At 44.9% G+C, this 27,226-nt stretch overlaps 1 protein-coding gene across 7 annotated transcripts in view; it reads left to right on the forward strand.

The window, feature by feature from the left end:
• KCNQ2 (potassium voltage-gated channel subfamily Q member 2) overlaps window positions 1-27,226 on the forward strand; it is a 116,048-nt gene that overhangs the window by 48,500 nt on the left and 40,322 nt on the right. For 4 of the 7 annotated variants that reach the window (XM_043495802.1, XM_038370383.2, XM_043495804.1 and 1 more), the window contains exons 4-9: window positions 2,830-3,005; window positions 5,142-5,267; window positions 11,656-11,766; window positions 13,603-13,698; window positions 16,345-16,439; window positions 22,664-22,693. In XM_043495802.1, coding sequence (XP_043351737.1) covers window positions 2,830-3,005; window positions 5,142-5,267; window positions 11,656-11,766; window positions 13,603-13,698; window positions 16,345-16,439; window positions 22,664-22,693 — 634 coding nt within the window. The remainder of the gene's footprint in view (window positions 1-2,829; window positions 3,006-5,141; window positions 5,268-11,655; window positions 11,767-13,602; window positions 13,699-16,344; window positions 16,440-22,663; window positions 22,694-27,226) is intronic. The other 3 variants (XM_043495801.1, XM_043495805.1, XM_038370384.2) reach the window with 1 other exon arrangement.

Raw genomic sequence — 27,226 nt, forward strand, 5'->3', positions numbered from 1 at the left:
CATAGAACGTATTATCAATGCCATTGACTTTCAAAAGGCATTTGACAGCCTGCATAGACATATGTTGTGCAATATTCTTCAGTCTTATGGAATTCCAGCTGACGTCATCAACATCATCAATGTAAAGGGCACCGGAAGGGTGAATAACCAGATAACAGAGTGGTTCAGTGTGGATGCTGGCGTGAAACAGGGCTGCGTTCAATCTCTGCTGTTGTTTGGCATTGCCATAGACTAGATAATGAAGAATTGTATTAGCAGCACAAACACTGACAAAGCATGGGTAGATGGCAAATACCTAGAAGATCTCGGCTTTGCTATTGATGTCATGCGCTTGAGCAATACCCCTCAAAAGCTACAGAGATAGAATCGTTAGCAAAAACTGCAGGCCAAGCAGGGCTCAAAATCAGTTACACCAAAACAAATATTTTTGAAACCCAGATGTCAAGCAGTAATATTGTATCAGAGGGCAAAAAGATCCAGGAAGTAGAACAGCTCAGTTAGCTGGGCAGCACCATGCTAGCCAAAGGAAATGTCAAGAAAGAAGTGACATCAAGGATAGGAAAGGCATCTGCAGCATTCATGTAATTCAGCAATGTATGGAAATTAAAGCTAAATGGCACCAAAACAAAAGGGAGGATTTTCCACTCAAACGTAACCTCAGAGCCAACATATGGCTGTGAGAGCTGAAGATTTATTAAAATGTTAGCTAGAAACCTAGATCCCTTTGAAAACAAGCGCTTAGGAAAGATTCAGGGCATAGGGTGGAGAGACTTCACCACTCACAAAGAGATCCGAGAACTCACCAACCTGCAGCTGGTCTCCACTAGACTTAGAAGGAAGCATTGGCCATATCTGGGGCATGTACTCCAGACGCACAGACTCCTCCACGAAGCTGTCAAGTGAAAACCACTTAGTGTGAGGAAACAGGGAGCCCGAGAGAAATCTTAGCGGGGGTGGGGGAGAAGAACAGCTGATCTCAATACCCTGGAGCAGATGGAAGCAGCAGCTAATGACAGAGGGGGATGGAAGAGATTGATTTCTTCCCTCTGTGCCAACATGGGTGTGAGAAGGATGCAATAGTATAAGTGTAGTTCAGAATCAGGCCCTTTGTGTCTCCTTTGAGAGGAGAAGTGATCTAACCATTAGAACATGGGGATGGGAGCTAGGGTCTGGGGTTCTGTATCTGACAAGTCACTCCGTATCTCCATTTGCCTTTCCATAAGACTGATATTACAGTAATTATCTGCCTCACAAGGGAGTTATAAATCTTAATTAATTATTGGCTGTAAAGTTCTTTGAGATTCTGTGGTGGAAGGGGCTGTCTCTGTGCAAAGCAGTTATTTTTAACAGGGTGAGGTGGGGTCAGAGGTGGGCAGGGAGAGGGAGAGAAGGGATGCATTTGTTCTCAGTGCTTTCTAGAGATGGGCTCAAGCTACCACATTTGGATCTGGACCCTGATTTGACCATCACAGAGCTGGGGATGCTTTATGCAGGGTTTTGGTTTAGCCCATTATAAAACCAGAGGCATCTACAAAATTCACAGTGATCTGAATAATGGTTTTCAGATCCCTGAAAGCCCTGGGGTATTGAGACCTAGGCTTTTGCTTTGGGCAAAGGTGGGTGCTCCCATGCACCCACCTTTCCTCCATCAGTGGCAGAAACAGGCCTTCCTAAAACTCAGCCTTTTCCTGAATGCGTTGGGCAGTGGGACTCCCATGTCAAGGTGGACCTTAGAAACGGCCGTACACTGGCTAAAGAAGATCGTGCACCTCTGCTGATGCACTTTGCAGAGGCTTATTCCAGGCTAGAAATGTTGCATTGTGGATCAAGCCAGAATTCAGTCTTTAGAGTCTTGGCAACCTTTCTCCTGGTGGAGGAGGTGTGAGAAGAAGAGGAATGTGAATTCATTAAACCGTGCAGTGAATCACACAGCGTGGGTTAATATTAGTTGTACGTGGCCATGTGCTTCCTCCATAGGATGTGACAGACACATCACTCATTTTTATAACAGACACACACATGCGCGCACCTACCCCTATTCCCAATGGGCTTACTAGCAGTATATACGTTTCGGAATCTTTGAGGTGATATGTTATCTTTTCTCCAGCTCTGCAGAGTTAGGAGCTCAGATACCATGGAGATGGGTGCAGTGTAATACCCTGAATACCTGGATAGGAAAGACGTGGAAGAGGGAGAGGAGTTCAGGAGGCCAGCTGGGAGATGTGGCTGCCCAACACTGAGCAGTGAAGTGGGGTATCTGGGATGCGGGGGCCTGTGTGGATAAAAGATGCTGTTCTAGGGTTTAGCCTGAGGAAGAAGCATCCATCACTAAACTGGCATGATTAGTCAATAGCAGAGTCACCACCAACCCTGGCTGATGGTACCAAAACTGTTTTATTTCTTTCCACCAAACTGACTCCAGCTAATAAGGGAAGGTGAGAACAGAGGTGATGAGTGAGGGATCCTTTCCAGACCAAAGGCAAGGGGCTCACCCTAGAGTAGTGCCAGCCTCATGTCTCATCACCCACAGAGGTAGGAAAAAGAAAAGGAGTACTTGTGGCACCTTAGAGACTAACAAATTTATTAGAGCATAAGCTTTCGTGAGCTACAGCTCACTTCATCGGATGTTATTATGCTCTAATAAATTTGTTAGTCTCTAAGGTGCCACAAGTACTCCTTTTCTTTTTGCGAATACAGACTAACACGGCTGCTACTCTAAAAGAGGTAGGAAAGACGGAGGAGTCTGTTTTTAAAAGCCCATCCAGGAGAGGTGATGGTTGGTGTATGAGGTCCATGAAATCCTTCCTCTTATGCCCTGCTTCCTTGCAGACATCATGGTGCTGATTGCGTCCATTGCCGTGCTGGCAGCGGGATCCCAAGGGAATGTCTTTGCCACCTCGGCTCTCAGGAGTTTGCGGTTCCTGCAGATATTACGCATGATACGAATGGACCGTAGAGGTGGTACCTGGAAGCTGCTGGGGTCTGTGGTCTATGCCCACAGCAAGGTGAGTGAGACCTGGATAACTGGACTGTTCAGCTCCTTACACGTTTTCCCCCACAATGAACATTACTTTGGTTCCCCCCCCCCCGCACCCCTAATATTTTGATGCGTGGGTGATATCATTTGTGGGAAGTACCTTGAAGGTGGCTGCAGTAGCTATTTGCAGAAGCAATGTGGGTTAGTAATTAGCCTGCACAAACCCACAGCCATGAAGGAGCTGGGAGGCTGGTTAAACTGCATCTGGCAGCAGCCAATACATATGTGATTAAATGCTGATGGTGTTGCAAATGCTTTATATAAAGCATGTATTTCAAAAAGGCTGCATGTCTGAAAATTTACCCCTTGGGGTCATCCATTTGCAGATAGCACCATCTTGACCATGTCCTCCTCCTAATCATTAATAAATGTATTAACTAGTTCCAGGCACAGAATTGATCCCTAGCATATTCCATTATTCACCTTCCAGCCATTTGAGGAGCATTCGTTCACAACAACATTTTGTTTCCTATCACTTAATCTATGACAATATTTTGTCCCTTATCTTGAGGTTTATTTGTTTTCCTTAAGAGCCGTAGCAAATTAATCAAAAGCTTAGTAAAAGAATCAGAAAACTACAGTCCACCAGGTTTCCTTCATCTGCTCTTGTATTAGCTTTGTCCAAGAATGTGACAGTTTAAAGATGCATAATTTTACCTCTGACATACTTTCCTATGTAGTTAATGCGACCTTTCTTCTACAATTTGCTGAAATGTGGATATAGTGGGTCTCAACAAACTAATAAGGTCTCTTAAAGAATCATTTTGCGGTTCTGAGGTGGGGGAAATGGGAAAGCATGAATCATCCTATTGCATCTGCAGTTTAATGTGATAAAGAGATACCTCAGTATTTGATTTAGCAACTTTGGTTATTGAAACCTTTTCCTTAGGTGTGGATCAAGTATGTGATCATTCTGACATTGTATGACTTCAGTGGAAAAATGAGAGAGAAAGATTGGGTGGTATCCTCTGATTCTGCACCATTAGATGCTTTGCCATTCAGGTGAAATATTAAACCTAGAGCTGTGCAAAGTGTTCCCAAGGAAACCAGAGACAATACAATACCTAGCAGTTTCCTGATGTGTTACAAACTTCATCCAGATTCCATTAGAAGATTTAAAGCCAATCAGGGCTTTTTGTTTTGGTGAATGAAACTTGATGTTTTCCAGTGCATTTGCTTCACTTGGGTGTGAACCTTTACACAAAACTTCAGGGTTACAAACCCCACCCAAATCCAAACCAAAGAAAACATTTACATGAAGCTATGTGAACTAAAGCCAAGACCATACAGCTTTCGTTAGATCACACTCTCTTGTGTCAAACACTGATGGTTATCCAAGTTGTGGTGTTTTTCCTAAACAAGTAGGAAATCATGAAAGTTCCAATAAGGTTATGTGCCTTCTGCTGCTCAGCTTAAAATCTCTGCTTCAGCTGCCTAATGGCCATGAGCTTGCCACTTCAGTATATAATTCACTGTTATAAAGTTTCTAGCAGGGGTAAGCCCACACTAAAATCCTGGGATCCAAACACCCCTGAAATGTGGGGATAAGATCCAGATGCATATTCAAACTTTGTAGGTGGTCTCCATAATGAGACCAATGTGCTTAGACCACTGGACTGGGACCCAGGAGATCAGTTCTCAATTCTAACACAGACTCTGCATGTGACCCCGGGCAAATCTCTCTGGCCTGGATCCTCAAAGGTAGTTAGAAATCAATTGGAGGTAGGCACCTAAATACCTTTGGGATCTGGGCTTTAATGACTCTCTGTCTCAGTTCCTCATCTTTCAAATGGGGATAATAATACTTCCTGTCTCCCATCTTGTCTTATCTATTCAGGTGGTCAGTGCTTCAGGGCAGGAGTTGTCTCTACTTTATGTGTATGTACTGCTCCTAGCACAATGGGGCCCTGCCCATTGGAGTGTCTGAACACTACTGTAATACTACTTCTACTAATAATCTTGAAACCAAACCCCAGAGCTGAACACTCACAAACTTTGGGAAAGTTGAGCTTTGAACCCTGGCTCTGCATTCGGGGATACCCCGAGTATGAAATGCATAGTATGAAAACACATCATTCTATTCTGTTCCTTAACTATCTTGCAGGAGCTGATTACTGCCTGGTATATTGGCTTTCTGTGCCTCATTCTGGCCTCTTTCCTGGTGTACTTGGCTGAGAAAGGAGAAAATGAGCACTTTGATACATATGCAGATGCGCTCTGGTGGGGTCTGGTGAGTAATTTCCACAAAACAGCAGCTGCCGGTTATTAAAATGAAATGGCTATTAACCCTCCCATCCTTTATCACTTATGTGAGAAGTTGACTGATGCGTGTTTAGTTAACATTATTATTAAATGGTTTCCAGCCTTTTCACAAATATTCCCCTTAGAGAATGCTACACTATCTCATTCCTTGAGTTAGCCAGATCATAGACAGCTACAGGAGAGGCACCCTCTGCTCCCAGGACTAGGGAAGGACAATCTGGCCATTGCAACTTTGGCACCAGTTGACCAAAAAGTGACTGTTTTAATGAAGTTCTGAAGGGAGCTGTGTTCAGCTCTGCAGGCGGGAGGTTAACCACGGTAAAATGAAGCTTGGGCTATAGGAGGTGCCACTCAGTGGCTCCCCCCACGTGAGCACCTCGGAGATGTCACCGTGTAGGTGTGCGTTTTGAGAGGGTTGGGTTGATCTTGGACATCAGTTCTGTAGGGTTCAAGGAAGCTTAGCACCATGAGGGGGGCAGGGGAGTGGAAAGAAAGGGAGGAAATGTGAGCAAAATCAGGAAAGGAGAAGAAGAATCAAACAATGTTCGACTAAACAATGTTCGACTGTACTTGAAAATCATGGAGTGGAATGGCAATCAATTCAGACTTGCCCTATGCCAGTCTTGCACCATTGGGATATGAAACTACCAGCATTGTCTAGTGGCTTGAGCTGATCAAAGAGCCAGGAACTCCTGCCTTCTGATCTAAGCTCTGCTACAGCATATCATGTGGCCGTGGGCATGTCTCTTAACTTCTCTGTACCTCAGCTTTCTCCCCTGTAAAATAGAAATAATGATGCTCTCCTACTTCACAGAGGGATGACCAGGATTAGTTAACTAATTCTCCTCTTACCTGAGGGCAACTGAGAGGAGAATATGACTCATTTTTTGTAAAGTGCTTTGAATACTTCAAGCTACCTAGAGGTGCTAAGTATTACTACCCACGTATCTTCTGGGATTGTGGCCACAAGGGGGCTTGTCAACCTTTCTCTGGATCCTCCCTCAATTAATTTTCCTCACTTATAAGGGTCCCGTATGCCTCAGGCAATTCCCATGAAACTGGCATTATTCTTTAGGCAGCCTTGTTGAAATGTGATCTGCCTTCAAGCTTTGGTCTTCTGCAATGAGAGCAGTTCAGCAGAACCTAATTAATTCATGCTAATGATTGGGGGACTTGGCGTGGTGATGGAATTTGGCCACTGGAAAGATTCCCATTGGCTTCAATGGGCTTTGGAGTAGACTCCTAGTGAATAAGCAACAAACAATGTGGACCAGAGTGAGCTCTGCGCTTAAGCAGGCACATAAGATGGAGGAGGAGTTCACTGGCCTTCCTACTTAACCTTGATACAAGTTGGACACAATCGAAGTCTTTAAATGCTGGGAGTTCAAGAGCTGTCTGAGGCAAGTTCTGCTGTTGTTAGTCCACTGGCGTCGAAAAAGTGCTAGATACTGACCATAGACAAAGAATAGGATTTTCAAAGGTGCCTAAGGGCAGGTTTACACTTACGGTGGCTGTAGCGTACAGACACTGCATGCCCAACTAGCATGGGTATAAATAGCAGTGTAGATGGTGAGGCACTTCTTAGGCAAGTCGAGTGCCCTATGTGCCTGAACCCTCAGGCCAAGGCAGTGCCTGCCCCATCTAAATTGCTGTTTTTAGCATTGTAATGTCCCGCTGCCTCCTGGCTCCTTTCCCCATCTCAATGAAAGACTCTGGAAGCGGGGAAAGGCTCTACTCTGCCAGAGCCTTTCACTGCTGCGTGTTGCAAGACACCGCAGACAGTGGGGATGCATCCTGCTTTTCACTGCAGCGCCTAGGTGCTGGAACTAGGGGTGCTGAGGGTGCTGCCTCACCCCCTAGCCTGAAGTGGTTTCCATCATATACAGGGTTTACAGTGTGGTTCAATAGCTCTCAGCAGCCCCACTATACAAATTGTTCCAGCACCTGTGCTGCAGCATGTAGCCACATGTACCCTACAAGTGTAGACAAGATCTAAGTAACTTAGCAACACAAGTCCCATTGGGCTTTAGCATTTTGGAGAATCCCACCCAAGCTCCAGTCCTGAACAGTTGACCGCCTAAGACAATAGGCTTCTTCCAAAGGGCTGGCAGAAAGGGATAAAGTACATAATCAACCGAAATATTCACTTAGCAAGCACTAAATAGCCTCAATCCTTAAATGTGCTTCAGCCGAGTCAGTGTTAGTTGGCAAACATTTCCTAGGCTTCCTGGAGGAAATGCTCCTCATACCAATCTTTTCAAAGTGGTCAGGACCATGGCTTTCAAGGTTGGTACAACACTTGTGCTCTGTGGGGTCACTGGGAATACCAGAGGCACAATGCTTCCAAGACCTCCCCCTCGGATATTACAACTCAATAACACCTCCTACCATGGACTTAGTTGCACCAGAACAGTTGAGCCATATCTAACAGAGATACTGAATTACTAAATGCATTTTGATCATGTATTTTGACAAGTGCTATTTGCTTTTAATTATTCATAATAATACATCATAATGTGCTGCTAAATGCGTGGAGCATATTTTGTAAAAGTAATGAGGTCTTAGTAATAGAATGCTTTCAGTCGTGAAGTCACTCTGCTATTAAATCTTGCCGACAAGTGCTGAGAGGACACTGCTTTTTAGTTTTTCTTTGTGTGTGTGTGTGTATGTGAATTATTGGATTATCAGATTAACAAAGGGAGAATTAACGAGGTTCTAATCTACTTTGTCTATTGTTCTCCTGCTCCAACACTTCTGGAAGCCAGTCTCGACCTCAGTACAAAGCTTGTTAAAACCTACAGATGGGCCCCCAACCAAAATCCGAGATCTTAACAGCTCCAAGCTTTGGGAGGAATCAGCTGATCCAACAATGGGAAGACTGTTAGTAAATTGTTCATCAAGGTTTTCAAGCACATTGGTTACAGTTAGGAAAACAAAGCGTGGTTTGAAATAACTAGAAAACAAACAATGAGAAAAATTCAGAGCCAAGTTTACTATCCTCCCCTCCTTTCCAAGACAACTAGACTTGGAGCTATCTTTTTTATCTGTCAAACAGAACTGCTCAAAAATGGGGAAAATATTGCAAACACTTCCTTAAATATTTTTCCTGTAGGTTTTTGTTCATTGATATTTAAAATTGCTCTGAAAATTTCCATTGAAAATTTGGAACAGTTGTACTATCAAATAACCGCTTGTACAGCTTCTGGTATTCCTCTGAGAGTCTTATTGAGCTGTCACGCCCAACCCTGCTTCAATATTTCACTTTGTGAGAGGTCTAAATAGAGATTTAACTCCCTGGTTGCTGGAAGTCAGGGAACAGACAGCCACAGGGGGTTTGAAATCCAGGGGTGACCTCCTAGCCTCATTGAAATCAATGGGAGTTTTGTCATTGACGTCAGTGGGGTCAGAATATCACGAAAGTTCCAAATTTTGCAAATTAGATTCGTTTTAGGGTAAGAACAAATCTTAACTTCGACTGTTCTGGCCACTGACCATGGTCCTGAAATCCTGATCAGTGGCCCTGGAACTGAAAGTGAATGGTACAGGGCAGAAGAACTACCTAAGACGAGTTTGTATTTAAGTTCAATGCTTCCTTACAGGATTGGATTTGTTTTTATGTCTGTAGTAACACTTTCTTTAATGGAGGAGAGATTGATCACATATTGCTTAGATTGCGAGCTCTTCATGGCAGGAGGCTGGCTCTTTGTTATATATTTGTACAGTGCCTAGCACAAGGGGGTCTGGCCTGTACGCACTACTTCCATACAAAAATCAATAGCAACAAAGAGGTAGGTCTGAATTCAAACTCCAAATGCAAGCGCCCCCCATATTTTGGGAATGTTTGGATCCTTTTCTGGATCTGCATTTAGTGGCTCTGGCCTAGATAACTCCCTGCTGAAATCTGTGTAGTAACCTCTCAGTGAATATAGAATAAAGCTGTTTCCAAGATATGTTTCAATATAGAACAATCATTAAGATGCGTTTTGCTACATATTTTGTCTAAATGGCATCTAATGGAAAAATTTTATATTGCTTATCTCTATAAAATGCTTTAGGGAAAGCCACTGATTATATTTTTCTTCATATAAAAATGAGCTTGTTTTAAGTTAATGTGCAGCAGGTTTAATTAACCCCATAGGTGCAGGGCTGAGGTGCAGTTTGAACCCTCAGAGGCAGCTGTGCCCAAAGCAGTTGTAGAGGGGCAGCTTCAATTCTGGAGAGGGATACATAGGAGTGCTGCTTGTAGAGGCTGCCTAGAAGATGTTCTGAATCACCGCATCCCTGCCTGCTTCACCCCATCCTGGCTTGCTCCACCCACTTCGTGGGCTGTGCTGGACCACCTGGGGAAGCAGGGTTGTAGCCCGCTGTGACCCTGCTCTGGGCGGACTTCCCATTGCTGGAGGCTACAAGCCTAAGTTTCTCCATCCTTTACCAGCAGAATCATGGCAGTAAAGCTATACCTGTCTCTTCTCCTGCATTCTAGAGGTCAAGGGTATCTTTGCAAATCTCCCACAACACACATACATGCCAAACGTCCCAACCCCTGCTTGGAATATTATAGCAATATAATCAGTAATATATTCGCAGTCGTGAATCAGGCTGTATTAAGCAGCAGTAATTCGTACCTTCAGGGGACTGTGCTGTTTTGAAATAGGAAGGGAAGCCAGTTAATAGGCACTTTTGGAAGGATTAGAAATAAACACTTTCAGACCTTTATGTGTGGAAATAACTCTGTCTCATTTGAAAGAGCCACAGCTGAAATGCTTGATGTGAGTTTGGGGAATCCCGGTTATTGTTCTCAGTCCTGAAGGAGCCATTCCATCTCCTGAATGGATGTTTTGGACTAAAACGCATAAGCCTTCTCCCCAGAAGGCAGTGATGTGTATATGCCTGTTTAATGCAAAAAGCTGCCCATTCTGAGGGATGGATGTAAAAGCTCGTATCCCTCTGCACAGCATGCAGGAAGGATGGCCTGGTGGTTATCGCACTGGACTGGCAATCAGAGGCTCTGGGTGCAGTGCCTAGCTCTGACACAGATTCCCTGGGTGAACATAGGCAAGATAAGCTGTAGAAAGGGGCCCTAGGACTGGTGTAAACTCCACAGCACCTCTTTTGAGCCCCTCCCTCCTACTGCAGAGGTGGTCTGGGACCAGCTGGGGTGGTCCAGAGAATGAAGGGAGAGAGCGGGACGGGAGGAGGCATGGCTGGGGTGATCATGTGCCTGGGAGATGTGTGCCCTGCCAATGGCACTAGGGCAGCCTCATAGTAGCAGAGATACAAGCTGCCTCCTGGTAGTGGCACCAAGGAAGGGTTAAATCTGGTCTTCTGAGCCTCAGCTTCCCCCACTGTGAAATGGGGATAGCAATATATAGGGTGCCTGCGGATAAATCCACAAACCTTTGGGAGGGGCTGAGATACTCGGGTGATGGGGATTCTGTACATGCCGAGGCAGATGGCTAGAACACCTCTGAAATTGCCTTGGCAAGATGCCATTTCCCCCCTGTAGGCAGAGCGTCTGTGGCAGTATGTTGTTGATTGTAGCTGGCTGTTTCTGTGGCTGCTGCTGGTGGCAGCCATTGTGCTAAGGCAGATACATAGGCACAAGAAAGAAAGAATTTGTGACAGTGCTGTGAGTGAATTGTAGAAATGCCGGGCTGGAAGGGAACCTCGAGAGGCCATGAGGTCCAGCACACACACTGAGGGAGGATTAAGTATACTTAGATAATCTCTGACAGAGATTTGTCTAACCTGTTCTTAAACACCTCCAGGGGTGGGGATTCCGCAACCAGCTAGGTAACCCAGAGCTTATAACTAGAAAGTTTTTCCTAATATCTAATGTAAGTCTCCCTGGCTGCAAAGCCGATTACTTCTTGTCCTGCCCTTGACGGACCTGGAGAACAATTGATCATTGTCGTTTTTTACATGTTTGAAGACTGTTATGTCCCCACTGAGCCTTCTGTTCTCTAGACTAAACAGATCAGTTTTTCAATTCTTGTAAACCAGTTTCCATTGTGAAAAGATATAGCAAGCAGAGGAACTTTGCCTCTGTAACAGCAACACACTAAGTACTCAGTAACGTGGTTCCGTTGCTCTAGAGAACATAAAAGATCCTGTAAACTTCTCTATGGGGCTCCAACACCCCTCTGTGCATATGTATTTCTATCGAAATAGCCACTGTGATGAATATGCCAGTGAAGTACTCTACAGGATAAAATCCTGGGATCTGGTCTAGAAATAACCAGGGAAGGGGAGATTATGCTGAAGAGAGAATTGCATTCAGCTGTTGTTTCAGTTTTCAATACAGGGCCAGCCAAAAGGCACTGGAGTGAACAGGCTCTGACTCTCTCTTTCCTTAGATTACACTCACCACCATCGGCTATGGGGACAAGTATCCACAGACCTGGAATGGGCGTCTCCTGGCTGCAACTTTCACCCTCATCGGGGTCTCCTTTTTCGCCCTCCCTGCTGTAAGTAAGCACCCAAACGTTACCGTGAAAACAGAACATGATTTTTTCTCTGCACAGTCCCGCTTACATTCACTGAGGCTGCCGTCTTGCCTGTACGGCTCTCTCCAGATTTTTTTGATGACGTTGATAACTTTGCAGTCATTTAATTACTTACTGCAGCAAAAGGATTTCAGCTCAATGGCCAAATCCCAGTACTGCCAGAACCCAGTGTTCAAAATTAATGAGTCAGGCCCCAGAAGGTCCTGAGGCTGCCCTATGGAGTCATGAGATTAAAAAAAAAATAAAATAAAAGGACACATTTTGGGATTCATTTTGATTTGCTTTCTGTTTTTTTAACTTTTAGGATGTACATTTTTGAGCTTTTCTCTGTAATCATGAAGGTGACAAACTTATTTTTGTTTTAAATAAAATCTGAGACTCACACATAATCACATGAGTCCAGGAGCTGGGGTTTTAAGGAAAAACATCAAATATCGTGAGACTTGTGATAAGATCATGACAGTTGGCAACACTGACTAAGAAGGGCAGGACACCTGAGATGCCCAGGGACTGTAGTGAGCATTGTGGCTGCTTGGTGCCTCTCAAGATTTAGTCCTCTTAATTAAAAGATTAGAACAGCTCCATCTTTTGCATAGATAAGATACCTAGGGCCAGATTCTGAGCTGGTATAAATCAGTGTAGCCATGTTGGTTTACAGCAGCAAAGGATCCGTTCCACGGCTTATGCATGAAAGGAGTTTTTGTAATTAATCTTTATTTATGAGAGAGAAACACAAAGGGTTTGACTGAACAACCCTTTCCCCTTGGTGAGCACTTTCATGATTAGTTGCAGCAAAGCCCTTCAGATTAGCTTTCAAGTGCCCAGCACCCATAACTGGAGCCAGATTTTCCAACAACCTCAGCTCCCATTTCGACTCCTCAGTTAGAACCAGACTTTCCAAAAGCTCTCAGCTCCCACAGACCGCAAGTTTTTTTTTAAACGTACCGAGCTCTCTTGAAAACCTGGTCCCAATTGTGGGGGCTGCACATTTATGAAAGTTTGGTCCTGCGTTTGGTTTCTTGTTTCCTGCCACCAAATATGGTATTTCAAGGAACAAGACAACAACCACATAATACTGAAGACTATTTGGGCTTACATCTGTGTAGACTGGAATTGATCACAGAAAAACAACTAAGTAACAATAGCATAATATGTTCCATACTACTTCCATGTATCTCTGTCTTCTGGCTACACATACTCCTTTGAATCAGCATAGAGGGACAACACGAGAGAGGCACACTTGTATATTCGTACTTCATGCACTCACTGGCTTCCTTAGATATGACTGCATAAAGTGCATGATGGGAGTTATAGGACAGGATAAATTTTATGGACTGTGTGCTGCAAAATAAATAAAAATATTTGGGCAACTGAAACCATTGGCCTTGTTTTTGTCCCCAAATAATTGCAATCCCCACAAGCCAGTGATAGTGCCATTTTTTGCTCCTGGGCCACTGGAGAGATTTTATTAAGCTACTACAATCATTTTTGCAAAGGTTTGGGAGTTCATTGCAGAAAACTCCTTTTTTCTTGATGGAACTGCAGCACTGGGTGAACAGTTTACACTTTATTGCAACACCTGAGAGAAGTAAAACATTTACCCCCAGACTCCATATCGCTCAGTCATAGAATTTGACAGTGGGTGGAAATTATTAGCTTAGGGAGAGGGGAAGTACAAGATGATCTCAATGGGACAGAAAATGAGAAGAGAACAAATCAAAGGAGAGAGTGAGCTGTCAGTAGGGCTATTACAAACACAATCTTTTAGAGCAAATGGTCTTTCTTTCTTTCTACCAGGGCATTTTAGGTTCTGGCTTTGCCCTGAAGGTTCAAGAACAGCATCGGCAAAAGCACTTTGAGAAGAGGCGAAACCCTGCAGCTGGCCTGATTCAGGTTAGCAAGCAGTGCCCCGATCCTGACGACAGAGATGCGCTGCATGAACTCCCCTGATGCCAGCAGCTGCTCTGTCTCAGCAGACATTCTGGCCCAGAGATGACTGTCCAGGGGTGGCTGGGATTTTTGTGTGTTACATTTCTGTATTGGTAACAATAGATGGCTAGGAATGAACTAACACAAAGGAGCCACGTCTATCTGGACAGTTTCAGCAGAATTGCTTCTGATTAATTGTTTTTAATGAAGGGAGATCTTTTTATACTCATAGAATTGGGAGGATTTCGGAACTGCCAGACAAGGCATAGTGCAGGCAAGTGCTGTGCATGTTCTCTCCACCTAGCTCTGTCACTGCATCTCCACCTGCCCTCCTGGAGCCTGGAAATCACACCCTGGGGGAAGTGAATATGGGTCTGCTGAGGCTGGCACACTCATTCCACTCCTGGCCTAACCCATAGTTGACTCAACTGGCCAGGTCTTCGGTCCCTCCTCTGGCTGCTTTCCACAGCCTCAGACAGAAACCTCCCCAATGGGACAGCTGAAGATTCCTGCTGACAAAGAGGCTCCACATCACCTACACATAGGGGGCAGGGAGGGGCTGGGGTGAAGTGACCAGAGCTCTGCCTGGCCTTCAGCTGGTGCAGTGGTCCCTATGGGGCCATTTTGGCTCCCCCAGCCAGTCCAGAATTGGGGAACAGAAAAATGGCTTAAAGCCACCTCTTCTTCACCCCCCTCAACTCAGCTGATGGTCTAGCCCCATGTCTTCAGTGTAGAAAGACCAGTGTAAAAAAACCACCCCATTTTGCCTCCTGCAGGTACTGATGCTGCTTCTACGTGGAGTATTTGAAAGTCATCCTAGTGCAAAGTAAAGAGCTTCAGGTGCACTTCCCTTTCCTTATAAGGTCTTCTTCATTGTGGGCCTTGCCTAATTCCCATCAAAATCGATGGGAGGCTTCTCATGGACTTCCTTAAGCTGTGGAACAGACTCTAACCCTCATTCTAACCAGCCTTCTGGGAATGGACACACAGAGTACATCTACACTGCGAAAATAGACCTGTGGCAGCGAGTCTCCGAGCTTGGGTCAACTGAAGGGCTCTCAGGACTTGGGCTGCAGGTCTCAAAATAGCCATGTAGACATTCTGACTTGGGCTGGAGCCTGGGCTCTGAAAGCCAGCAACCCTGAGCTCAAACGTCTACACTGCTATTTTTAGCCCTGTTGTGCAAACCGTGTGAGCTCAAATCAGTTGATCCAGGCTCAGCATCTCATTGGTGCGGGGGAGAGGTGCGGGTGTTGCAGTGTAGACGTACCCTCTATTCTTGCACTGAAGAATACCGTTAAGCCATGAAACAGTGCAAGTGAGAGGTTTTAAGAATGTTACAGGTGGGAAATGAACATAAGGGATCAACATCTGGGACTCAAGCAAGGAACCTTTATATTAAACTGTCTCAGACGAATTGTTTCTGATTCATTATTCTGTGAGACTCTCTGGAGGAGGAGGGAAGGTGGCATTTTGAGACAGCTCAAAAGGTGCTAGATAGCAGCCCTGAAAATAAATGCAAGGAAATCATCCACAGGATGACAGCTGATGCTGTCAGCCAGTCTGAGGGGAAAAAGACAAAATCCAAGCAGATTTAGTTAATACATGATGCAGACAATTCATTAATTCAGCTTGTTTTCCCCAAATTGGTTTTATGCAAAGAGAAAATTTATATGAATGTGATGCTGCAATTGGGAGCATTTTTTGATGGAAACAGAAGTCTGTGCATAAGGCACTATTGTAATCTAAGTAACAGTCTGCTATTGCAGCAGGAAAGGCATAGACTGTCAGGTCTTCCAGTCTACAGAAAGACCCTGTTCTTTATCAATAAAACCCAGCAGAGCAGGAACCCAATGGGAGCTGCTGGCTCAAGGCAGAGGGTCTGATTCAGATCTCAGACAGACTCACATAGATCAAGTGTAGCAGCGGTGTTGGAGTCGGTGTAGATGCACCAATTTAAGATCAGAATCAGACCCAAAGAGTGGATCTGTGACAGCCTGAATCGTTGGGTTTAGGAAGCGGAAAGGCTCTTCAGCTACTAGACTGAGCTACTTGTGAACCATGTAATCCTTTGACTTGAAAACTTTGATGTGTGTCCCAGCTGAATGGATATTGACTATCAGGATGTGTTCTCTGAGAAGGGTCAGATTGAAGGGTCAGATTTTCAGAGATGCTGAGCACTCACAGCTCCCCTTGACTCAGCTGGGGTTGTAAGCACAGTACTTCTAACAGTCAGGTTCTAAGCCTTGTTTGTGGGCCTTGCTTATTTTGTTTTTAACATAACCAGCCACAAAGCGAGGGCAGTGTTTTCAGAGGCGAGTGCCATGAGGCAGGGATAGATCTTCAATTTTAAACTGTTTACTGAGCAGCAGTACAAATCGGTACTGTGTATTTTCATAGGCTCATCTATTGCATAGAGGTCTGGTCATCTCTTTTAGAAATTCTGGTCTGAATCAACAGAAGAACCCTTCCATTCGCAGCTGGCTAGCACTCTGGTCCTCTGATGAATCTGCTGATCATATTTCTCTTGCTGTGGATTGGAGGGTTGGGGTGCAAAGGACAATTATAGCTGTTTTTCACTCACATGTACAGCTCCCTTCTCCTCCACAGGCTGCTTGGAGGTTCTATGCCACCAACCTCTCTCGAACTGACCTGCACTCTACCTGGGAGTACTATGAACGGACAGTCACCGTTCCCATGTACAGGTACCAACTTTAAACCCCTTCTTACAGGTTCCTCTTTCCTGATGCCAATGACTCCATCCAGCCCATTCATTTTTTATATTAATTAAATACATTTTTAAAATTTGATTTGAAAAGCTTACAAGAGCTGGTGTAATTTTAAGTTTCTTTTTATTTTTTTTTGTTTTATTTTAATGTCCATGATATTAATTTACTTTTTTGTGCGTGTTGTTGTTTTCACCTTTATTTCTCTGTATCCATTGGTAGTTGCATTGTGTTGTGACAGTTGCTACGGCAGTGTGAAGACTTCTCCAGAGCAGCCTTGGAAAGTAGGTAAATGCGTCCTTTGCCTTGCCATGCAGATCTTAGTTCTGAGTTGTGATATCATGTCATTGTAACCAGATTCTAATGGTTCTTCTGCCTTTCAGCAAACTTCTGCTCCCATCCCTTGATGGGTCCTGACATTCTCCCAGAGTACAGCACTTTGTTCACTGCTTCCTTGAGTTGTGATTGGCATTTACAGGGTCTGCAGCCTCCTCTGATTCCACCGAGGCTGGTGGGATACAGAAAGGATGAGGCCCTGGGGCAGTGATGTTGGGCTTTATTGTAATGGTTCTCAGAGTCAGAAATTAAACAGAGAACATGTCTCTCTCTGGGGGTTTGAATGAGGCAAAGCCTCCCCTTCTATATCTCTTCAAATATTGAGACCAGGTAATTGCTTGCAATAGGAGAGAAATCCTAAATGGCAACCCAAGGTAGATGTTGATGAAAAGAATAGTCACAGCTGCCTTCCCTGCAAGTGGACACTTTCTGACAGTCATGGCACCAGGGACACACTGCTCCCAGCCTGAAATCCATGCTTGCCTTTGTGACATCGGATAACAGCATCTCTCAGACTGATAGCAAAGACATGTCAGTAGGCAGGACTGCCACAGCGCCAGTGAGTTCTCCTGCATCTTCAAGAGGAGAGCAGCAGAAAAGTTTATTTCCAAACAATTGGTTTGGATGCCCAGGCATCTTCCATAGCTCTTACGCCAGGGGGTATACAGCTTATTTAAGACCTGAGGCTTGACCCATCCTATCAGATGCCTGTGGATAAGTTTGACCTCCCAGCTTTGCTGATATCAGACCTATAGGAGCAACTGCTTGTGTATGTAACAGCTCTGCCTGCAGCCTGAACTGCCTTTGCAGCTCACCCTGGGTAGGGGGGCAACCCAGGGCTGCCAAGAGCCCAGCATCTTGTGTGACTCGCACATACACCTGGCAGTGCTGTCGTGCTGTCACACAGCCCATAGGGGTGCCCACCCACATCGGGCAGGGCTGCAGATGCTTCTCCTGGCAGTTGGGAGCTGCAGTGGTGCCTGCTATCCAGGCAGCCTCTCTGCTGCCCTTGCTGAATCCAGGAGGAGGAGACAGCAATCGGCAGGGACTGAAGGGCAGGGGCTCAAGGAATGTCACCATGCTCTCCCAGCGAGCCGCCACCTACCACCCTCACTCTCCAGGCAACTCCCAGCCTCCATCTGTCCCCAGTGAGCCCCCTAGTCTCTCCTCATACAGCTGCCAACCCTCACCTCTAATCCAGGCCTGAACCCCACACAGTGCCCAGCCCACTCCTGACCCACCCGCCTGTCCCCACACGGCCCTCTTCCCTACCCACCCTCCAAACAGCCCTCAACCCCCATCCTTCCCCTCACAATCCCCAGAAGCTGTCACTTCCCATACAGCTCTGAGCACCTACCCACCAGCCATCCTCTGTGCGGCCCCGAGCTGATCCACTGATCCTCAATTCCCGGAAAGCCAGCAGCACCCCCACCCCACGGCCAGGTAGCACATGGGTCAGATCCCTCTCCCCGCAACTCATGTCACTTGCAGTTTCTCCCAAAGGGGGAAAATTCAGATTCCAGGTGTGCTGTCCCTCCCTCCCACCAGCAGCAGCTCCACGCAAATGGGAAAGACTGAAGAGCTGCAAGAAATAAATCTGATTTGCTTGGCCGCAGGGCAGCTGCCACATTGAGTGGCATCCGTGTCAATTTGGCATGGTTTAAATGGAATGACCTCTTGCTAATATTAAGGCAGCACTTGAAGCTTAAATGACCCCAGTTAGAGTGGGGATAGCTGGAGAGTGGCATTCCCTTCAGGGTGGGACTTGCAGATGCACTGAAATTCCCTAGGAAATCCCCAGAATGAGGCATGATACCCTGAAGAGACACTCACAAAAGTAAGGAACCTTTTCAGCAGCCCCTCTCTGTCCTCTGCATGTGGCAAAACAGCCTGTGCTCCCCGACCCCCACAGGCAGGCTTGACAATATGGCAATGCCAAGATGGGGGGGTTTTACGGATTTCCCTTGATGCTAAAAATAGCAATGAGTGTCATTTTACACACCCAAGGCTTAATGTGCAATGCATCGCCAGGCAGCATTGTGCATCCCTGTCATTTTAATGTGCATACATGGAGCTACACAGGACGGTCTGTGATGCTGAATGAATCAACCGGGTGAGTCCCACAGTAGGAATAGACTGATGGTGCCGGCCATTGTCTGGTCATTCTCATTGTCAGGCATTGAGACAGCCCATGGATTTCTTATTTCTTATTCACTAGAGAATAGCATGGTATAGTATTGGAACGGAAGGTCTGTTACCCCGGGAGGAACTGTCAGACAGAAGAGCTGTCTATTAGAAATCAAAATCTGTTTCTGTTCTCCCTGATTATTGGTGTGTGTTTGAATCCTAGCAGACAATCAGAATATGTTTCCTTGGGTGGGTGGGCCTGTCAGAAACCCTGCAGCCAGTCTGTTAATCCATTTTCAAAGTCCACTGGAACTCACATTACTATTATGATCAGCACGTTTTGCACAGGATCCATTCCCTATGTTTATTTCTTTTAGCTGAAGACATTTATGAACCACCTTCAGTGTTTTATTTAAAAAGCCTGTTTCCCAATAGCATTGCACTCATTCAGTGAGTCTCTCCCTCCCTTCTCCTTGCCTTTAATTGAGGTTAAATAATTCCAACTGAAGTCAGCTCTCAGCAAGGGTGAGAGCACTGGATCTGATCCAAAGTCCGTTGTGGTCCGTGGCAGCACAGCCATTGATTTCAGTGGGCCATGGATCAGGCCTTGAGGGTGTTTGAAAGAATAAGCCTCTGGACAGAGCCGGACATACAGTGAAACCCTTTTCAATGACTATTTGCTAAAGCAATTAGCCTGTTAAAATCATTGCATCACGTGGACCAAAAGCTAAAATTCAGGTGGAAAGCTAATCTGGTCAGGTAAATGAAGACCTTTTGGATGCGTTGAATTGAAATTTAGCCTTTGAAAGAGTAAAGCCATCTTAAATAAAAACCCCTCAAGGATGAGTTACTCATGGTGGGTGGGGGTGAGGGGCTGATGCAAGGCAATTAAGCTCTGTTTGAGGAACAACTGCATGACCTGTGGTCCTTGGAGGAGGTATTACCACTAGTCCTGTACAGGCTGGCCCAGAGGGTGGAGCTGGAGATGACTAAGGGTTGGGGACATTTGAATATGTGGGTTCACTGGCCATAACACCCCTCACAAACAATGGCCATTATTCTATCCCTGGGGCTGCATCCCAATGCAATTTCCCTGGGTTGGGCAGGGTAGATTTTGTCTCCAATTCACTTTCCTTTCCCACCAATTTCATCTGTATAAACCCTGATTATTGTGCTGTATGCAGGTTCAGTGAATGTCACCCAAAAGGTCAAAAGAAACCCATGTCACACTAATATGTTAAATGTGGCATAAACTACATAGTTTGGAGACAGATCTGAATGTGGAACAAGATCTGATGAACTTCCTTAAATGGCAGGTCGGCATGTCTAGGGATTTGGTTTGCACCTCGTTAATGCTTAACAGGTTTCGATTGTACTACAGCAGTGATTCTAAAACTTTTGCACTGGTGACCCCTTTCACACAGCAAGCCTCTGAGTGCGACCCCCCCTTATAAATTAAAAACACTTTTTTATATTATATATTTAACACCATTATAAATGCTGGATGCAAAGCGGGGCTTGGGGTGGAGGCTGACAGCTCACAACCTCCCATGTAATAACCTCACGACCCCCTGAGGGGTCCAGACCCCCAGTTTGAGAACCCTTGTACATCAGTTTCTAAATCAGTTTCTAGCAACACTGTCATTACTATGAAGTCCCATATAACACCATATCCAGGGGAGTACGTATGAGCGGGAGGTTATAGACATGGGACTAGGAGCCAGGACGACAGAGTTCTGTTCTCAGCGCTGTCACTGACTTGTGGTGTGATCTTGGAAAAGTCACTTACTGTAACTTCTTTACAACAAAATCTCCCTGACTGTAAATGGGGATTATAAACCTGGCCTCAGGTGGGTGTCTGGCGTATTAATAAATGGTTGTAAACCATCGGAGATCCTCTTATTACAGTTGCTAAATTGACGTGCAAAGGTGTACCATTGAACCAAAATTACCATGATATAAATGAACCACCCGAGTGCTGCTGCATAATGTGCCCGACACACTGGATAAAACATGGTGTCGGCTGAGCCCCGGCACCTCTAGGCTGGGCAGTTCATAGCCCCGGCACCTCTTGCCACGTCAGTTATTAAAGTTAAAAAAATTGCTTGTGCCCTGGCACCGCTTTCATTACAAATTGAGCACTGAGTGCCAGTGTCACTCATGCGATGTGGTACATCCTCTGAAGTTCTCCTGGATGCTGCACAGAAACATCAGTAGCCTCTCACAGTGAATGATTTAATGTATGGGGTTCACTCCATAATGTATCACCTTCCATGTCAATATCCCTTGAAATCTGTCAGGCTAAGCTCAGTACAAATAGTTCCCCCCCCTTAAAAAAAGGAAGGGGGGGTTAACTTGATATTCTGGCTGTAGCTTTCATCACACACAGAGGCACAGTGTCCATTCTGCCTTCTTCTACCCACTTCCCTAAGGAATTCATATGTTATTTCAAATTGTTGGATGAAATAAGCAATATAAGTCACTGATGGAATGCCACATGGCCTGAAATGACACAGGACAGCCCTCCTGTGGGTTACCTCTGCTGTAATCTAGCAGATGAATAAGTCTGTTTTGGAAGGGCATATGGGGAAGTGGGTATTTCCTCTGCGTGATAAGTAAGATGTGGTGACTGGTATCTTGGCACAAAGCTGGTAGGTTGGCATTGACGCATCTTTTGCTCACATTGTACTGCTTCCTCATTAAGTAGCTGTCAGCAGGAGCCCTGTGACATGGGCTTACATGTCTTCTCGATGTTGCTCCCATAAAGAATGGATTGTTTCATACTGGAAAATTATTACATACGCCTTGCGGGAACATCAGATTTCTCCAGAACCTCATTGCAATGACCTACTGCAGTAGAGTTAGACCCACTTCTTGGGAGGATATTTTATTCCCAAAGAAAATCTAAAATTGAACCCTTACACTCAAAGTATGTCAGTACCAAAGTTCAAATAAATAAAACGTGAAACATATGGATTGAATCTGCATAGAAAAGCACATTGTAATGGGCATTTATGCATGTACATACTTATACACCAAGACATCAGAAACGTTTGTGTACATTTGTAACCAGATTTGCTTAAAAGGACTGTGTCCTTCATCACTACCAGTTATAACAATACCCAGCTCTCGACTACATTATTATTCCTGATGTGAGTGCTCTCCCTGTGTATTGGCATTCATAGGGTATAAATCAATGGCCACTAGAGATATGCTTATGGTATGGAATTAGTGCAGGTCTTCTGAACCTCATTCTTGGACACATTGAACCCAGGAGCTATGCTTCTGGAGAGGTACCTCATTAGTTAGCATTTCAGAGTGAGGAGATCATGTGATTCCAGGAAGAAGCCCCAGCTGACAGAACCTCCGAGTGTAATGATTCACCCAGGGAACCCCCTCACCAGGGAATGTCTGCAAAAGGTTGCTTGGAGGTTTCTACATTTTTCCCCTCAATCTCTTTTGCTCACCTTTGCTTTTTGAGCAAACCCTAGACTAGCCATTATTGAAGTGTGATACGGATCTGCAGCAATTTGTAGTCCTACTGAGGTTGGGAAAGCTGGAGCCAATTCAGATTTGCCAGCCACCTGTAAGCCCGGTTCACAGTACATCTGCTCATTGAAATACAGGTAGCTCACATGCTAATTTTCTTTCTTCTGTTTCTTTTCTCCCTCCTTCCACCCTTTTTGCTGTTTTTCTTTCTCTGGCTCTTTTTGTTTTCTTTGGTGAAAACACTTGAAAAGCTCACAAACGCAAACGTATGGTGCCTCCAGGTATGAAGTGCATGTGAATCTGAAACCATGTGTTATGTCACTCCTTCTTTGTCTGGGACTGTAATATGGTAAAGCTGTAATACAACCAAAACCCTGTTTTTTTAAAAAAAGCTCCAAAATCAACCTCCCCGCTCAACTGTCTGTAGGCTAATTCCATGCATCTTCATCAATAGTCTAGCTGGTGGTTTGTACAAGTGTTGGGAAACTGTACATCTAAGTGGCAATGTCAGGAAGGAGAACAGGAGATTTCTCAGTGAGCTTGGTTTTCTAAGTTGAAGTTATGAACATCTTCAAATTCATAGGACAGTTAATAAGAAAACTCCCCGTTCTCTTCTGCCCTTTTCCCATTCTTTTTTTCTTATTTCCATCTCTCAACTTTTCCTCTCCTTCAACCCTTTTTTCCTCCTCTCCAGCCCTCTCTTATCCCAGTCCACTCTTTGTTGTAGCAGCTGTGGCCATTAGCTACCAGTGAAGATATGTTAAACCGAAATGACTGTTTTTGACCTCACCTGACAGCTTATGCTAGCATTCGAAGGGACAGTTTAACCTCAATAAGGTTTATGAGAGTTATTGGCAATTCAGTAGGTGGCGCTTTCCCTCTGGGTCAGAGCTAGAGCTGAGCGAACTGTTTCCAATGAATAATTCATTCAGTGAATGGTTTCAGAGTAGTGAGTCTAACTTTTTGGGTTTCAGAGTAGCAGCCGTGTTAGTCTGTATTCGCAAAAAGAAAAGGAGTACTTGTGGCACCTTAGAGACTAACAAATTTATTAGAGCATAAGCTTTCGTGAGCTACAGCTCACTTCATCGGATGCATTTGGTGGAAAAAACAGAGGAGAGATTTATATACACACACACAGAGAACATGAAACAATGGGTTTATCATACACACTGTAAGGAGAGTGATCACTTAAGATAAGCCATCACCAGCAGCGGGGGGGGGGGGGGGGGGGGGAAGGAGGAAAACCTTTCATGGTGACAAGCAAGGTAGGCTAATTCCAGCAGTTAACAAGAACCTTTTGGGGTCTTTCAGGTTGAAAGGGTCTATATATGATACATGTAAAAGATTTATTATGAATAAATATTATCTCAGGGGCTACTAAAAAGTGGATTTTCAAATCACAGGGATATGTTATACATGAAGGAAATCCCAAAGGAAAGTAAATACTTACTTTAAAAAGGAGAACAGTGATCACCTATTTGCTGCTTTGCATTTCAAAATTGCAGGCCTGATCCTGTTCTCTGTTAAACCAGTGTAAATCCACATACACTCCATTGATGTCAATCTGATTTAAGGCCTGTTTTTCCAAACCCAGTTTCAGGTTTTGCAGTTGCACGTTTTACAGCCACAGTGAGTTGCAGTCACATTTTTGTCCCTGCAGTTAATTTACAGGAAAAAAGCAACAATGAACTACAGGTACAGAGTTGCGGATATACTTCACTGTGGCACAGAATGGAAGCTCGGTTTGAAAAGCAGGCCTTTACTCTGGTATAATTGAGATAAAAAACTGGCCTCTTGTTTGCAGTCCATAAAATAAAGGTATTTACAAACTTCCAGAAGTTGGAAAATTTATGAAGAGTTGTTCAGGTCAGAGCCACAAAGTCATACTTCAGAAAATAGTTTATTTTACAGGACACATACTTCACCTCAATTTTTATATTTTAGCCATTTGTGTACAGACTTACTATTCTACAATTACAAAGCAACTGCATGGTTATTTCTGTCCTGAATGCCATATAGGCTATTGACTTCATTGGAATAAGGATCAGGTCCCAGATATTCTCTGCAAAATTGTTATGTACTGTAGCTAAAATGGGATTTAGATAAGAAAACCCTATGCAAGTTACTAGGCCCAAACTTCCGCCAGCCTCAAATTGGCCTTCAACTTTTGTGTGAGCACATTTGCCTACCCTGACAACAGTACCCCCAGTACCCATATTTAAGTGCAGAATGAGTCTATGCATTTTTGCAAGCAGAATCAGTTGCATATGCAAACATGGGTATGCAAAAATCAGGGACTGCAGCTGAAAATTCATATGCATTCAAAATTCATATGCATACAATGCCAGATTCTCAGCTGGTATAAATCAGCATAGCTCTATTTATGCCAACAAAGACCTGGCCCATAAGGCCCAATTCTGCAAGCCTTACTCACATGAGTAATGCTATTGAAGTCAATGGGACTGCTTGTGTGAGTAAAAGCTGTAAGACAGGGATCCTCATTATCAGTTTTGTGGTGTCTCGGTCCATAAAGACAAAACCACAATGCAAAGGAGGGTTCATTGCGAGTGTGGGCACTTGGTTCTTCTCAGAGACAGGACTTGCTGCATCTTGGGCCTCTCACGGTACCATGCTGTCCACCCAGCTCTGACATCCACTTCTTCTCATCACTTTGTTGTTCCGTCTTCCTCCCTCACTCCCTGGGGCTGCATTATGAAATAATGACTATCGGTTCTGTGTGTGTGCATGTGCGTGTGCGTGCACACTGCCTCGTCCAGCTGTTTTCCCCGTGTTGTATTCTGTGATGGTATCATATTTTTTTTGCGGAAGGCTTTGAGGCATGAGAACCCCACGGCCCCGGCTCTGCTATGCTTGAATATTTGTGCTCCCAGCAACGCTAATTTTGTGCTCCTTTTGCTGTGGGCAGGGAATGCCTGATGTTAGTGTTGTGTTTCTTGTGATGTATCAACAAGAGCAGGGTGGTCAATTTAATGAGAGAGAGGAGACGATTCACTCTGGAGCCACAAGTACAAACCAGTGGAGCCTGTGCAGCGAGCAGGAAATTCTAACCCGTTGCTGTGTTGGGTAGCATGAGCTGCGTGTAGTACTGTACCTTGGTGCGTGCATCCTCTTGCCTTGCTGGTCTTGAAACATGCACCCTTCAAGCAAGTGAAACGAATGCTGGGACGAGAGAGAGAAAATGTCAAACACCACAATCTCAGGTTCTTTTCCACATCGTAGCGCAAAACACAACAACACCCTACTTCACACACAGTTCTCTTCCACCCGTGCACATTCAGGGTACTTCTGTACTGCAACTGTGAGGGTGCCTCCCAACCTGGGTGGACAGACCCACTCTAGCTCAGCTTGAGCTGTGCACTAAAAATAGCAATGTGGACTTTGCGGCCCTGACGGCAGCATGGCCTAGCAGCCAGAGTACAAGCCCGCCTGACCCCCGGGACCATATTTGGGTGGCTAGCTTGGGCCATCGCCCAGGCCACAATGGCCACGCAGCTATTTTTAGCATGCTAGCTCGAGCAGAGCTAGTGCGTGTCTGTCTAGCTGAGATGGGAGGCATACTCCCACTTGCTGTGTAGACGTACCCTTAGAGGCACAAAGATGGCAAGATCCAACAGTTTGTAATGAAACTCAGCGAAACCAATATTATTTGTTGTTAGCTGAGCCCTCCATTTCCCTTCATATGAGGCATATAAAGACATAAAAGCCACAGTGTCCCTCACTGGGAGGGCAGCTCAGTAACTGGTTCCTGAACTGGTATGATAGCTAGAGAGGAGGCCGAGCGGCGGTGCTCACATCTAGGTTTTGGGTTCAGCATGTTCAGGTTTGCTCCTGTCTCTAGTGATGGTCGCCAGAAGACTAGTCAACCTTCCTTCTTTTGCTCCCCAAATGCACAGACTCCACCATTAAAATGTAACATCTGCATTTGCAAACTCCCTTTCATTCCTTTGGCTTCAGTGCTGCATTCAACTGCTGGCGTTTGGAAGCCACATGGCTGAACCTGTTCTACAGAGAGGCAGCCATTTTCAGCATAATGTGAGCCTAATGCGTTTGTTCCAGTGGTCGGAGCAAGTGACTGGGAGGCAACAGGAAGATCTTGAGACCTAGCTCTGATTGAGTTACCGACTTGCTGGGTCACACTGGACAGGCCATTTGGACTCCTAGTTTGCTCACCCTAGTGCAGAAAAGCAGGGCCATCACCAGATGTTTTACTGGAGATGAAGAAAGTAATCCACAAAAAGGAATTAGGTGCACAACTTCCAGTAAAAATCAGCGGCATTTTGTGCTTGATTTTGTGCACACATCTGCTCAGATAATGCCCTGCAAGGAATCTACAAAAACAGCCAGTGGCCCTGAATGAACATAATGATGAAGTGCTTCATGCATCACTCCACTGCACTGAGATCAGGGTCTTCCTGGTAGGATCATTAACTCATCAGGATGGCTGGCTTCAATATGTGTTATCCTTTAGGTGGAAACAAAACTCTGGCTGAGAGATGTAAGAGGAATGTGGCTGTACTGCTCTGGAAAGAAGCCAGGCCAAATTTTGAGGCCCTATTTTTGTCAACCACTTTAGGAACTTTTTGATCACCTCCATTTCGGGCACACAAAAACCCAACCATTACATTCACTGAATGGATAATTGTGCTTTTAAATGTGAGTTTTGTCCATGCAGCACACGTGCTCTTGTAATCATGTGTGTTCAGTTAAGCAAGACCACTGAAAATGTTTCCCTTATAATTTAAAGCTGCTGAAGAACACTGTCCATAATTATGCCCTGCTTTGTTCCAAGATTG

Source organism: Dermochelys coriacea, chromosome 13 (assembly GCF_009764565.3).
Source record: "Dermochelys coriacea isolate rDerCor1 chromosome 13, rDerCor1.pri.v4, whole genome shotgun sequence".
NCBI lineage: Eukaryota > Metazoa > Chordata > Testudines > Dermochelyidae > Dermochelys > Dermochelys coriacea.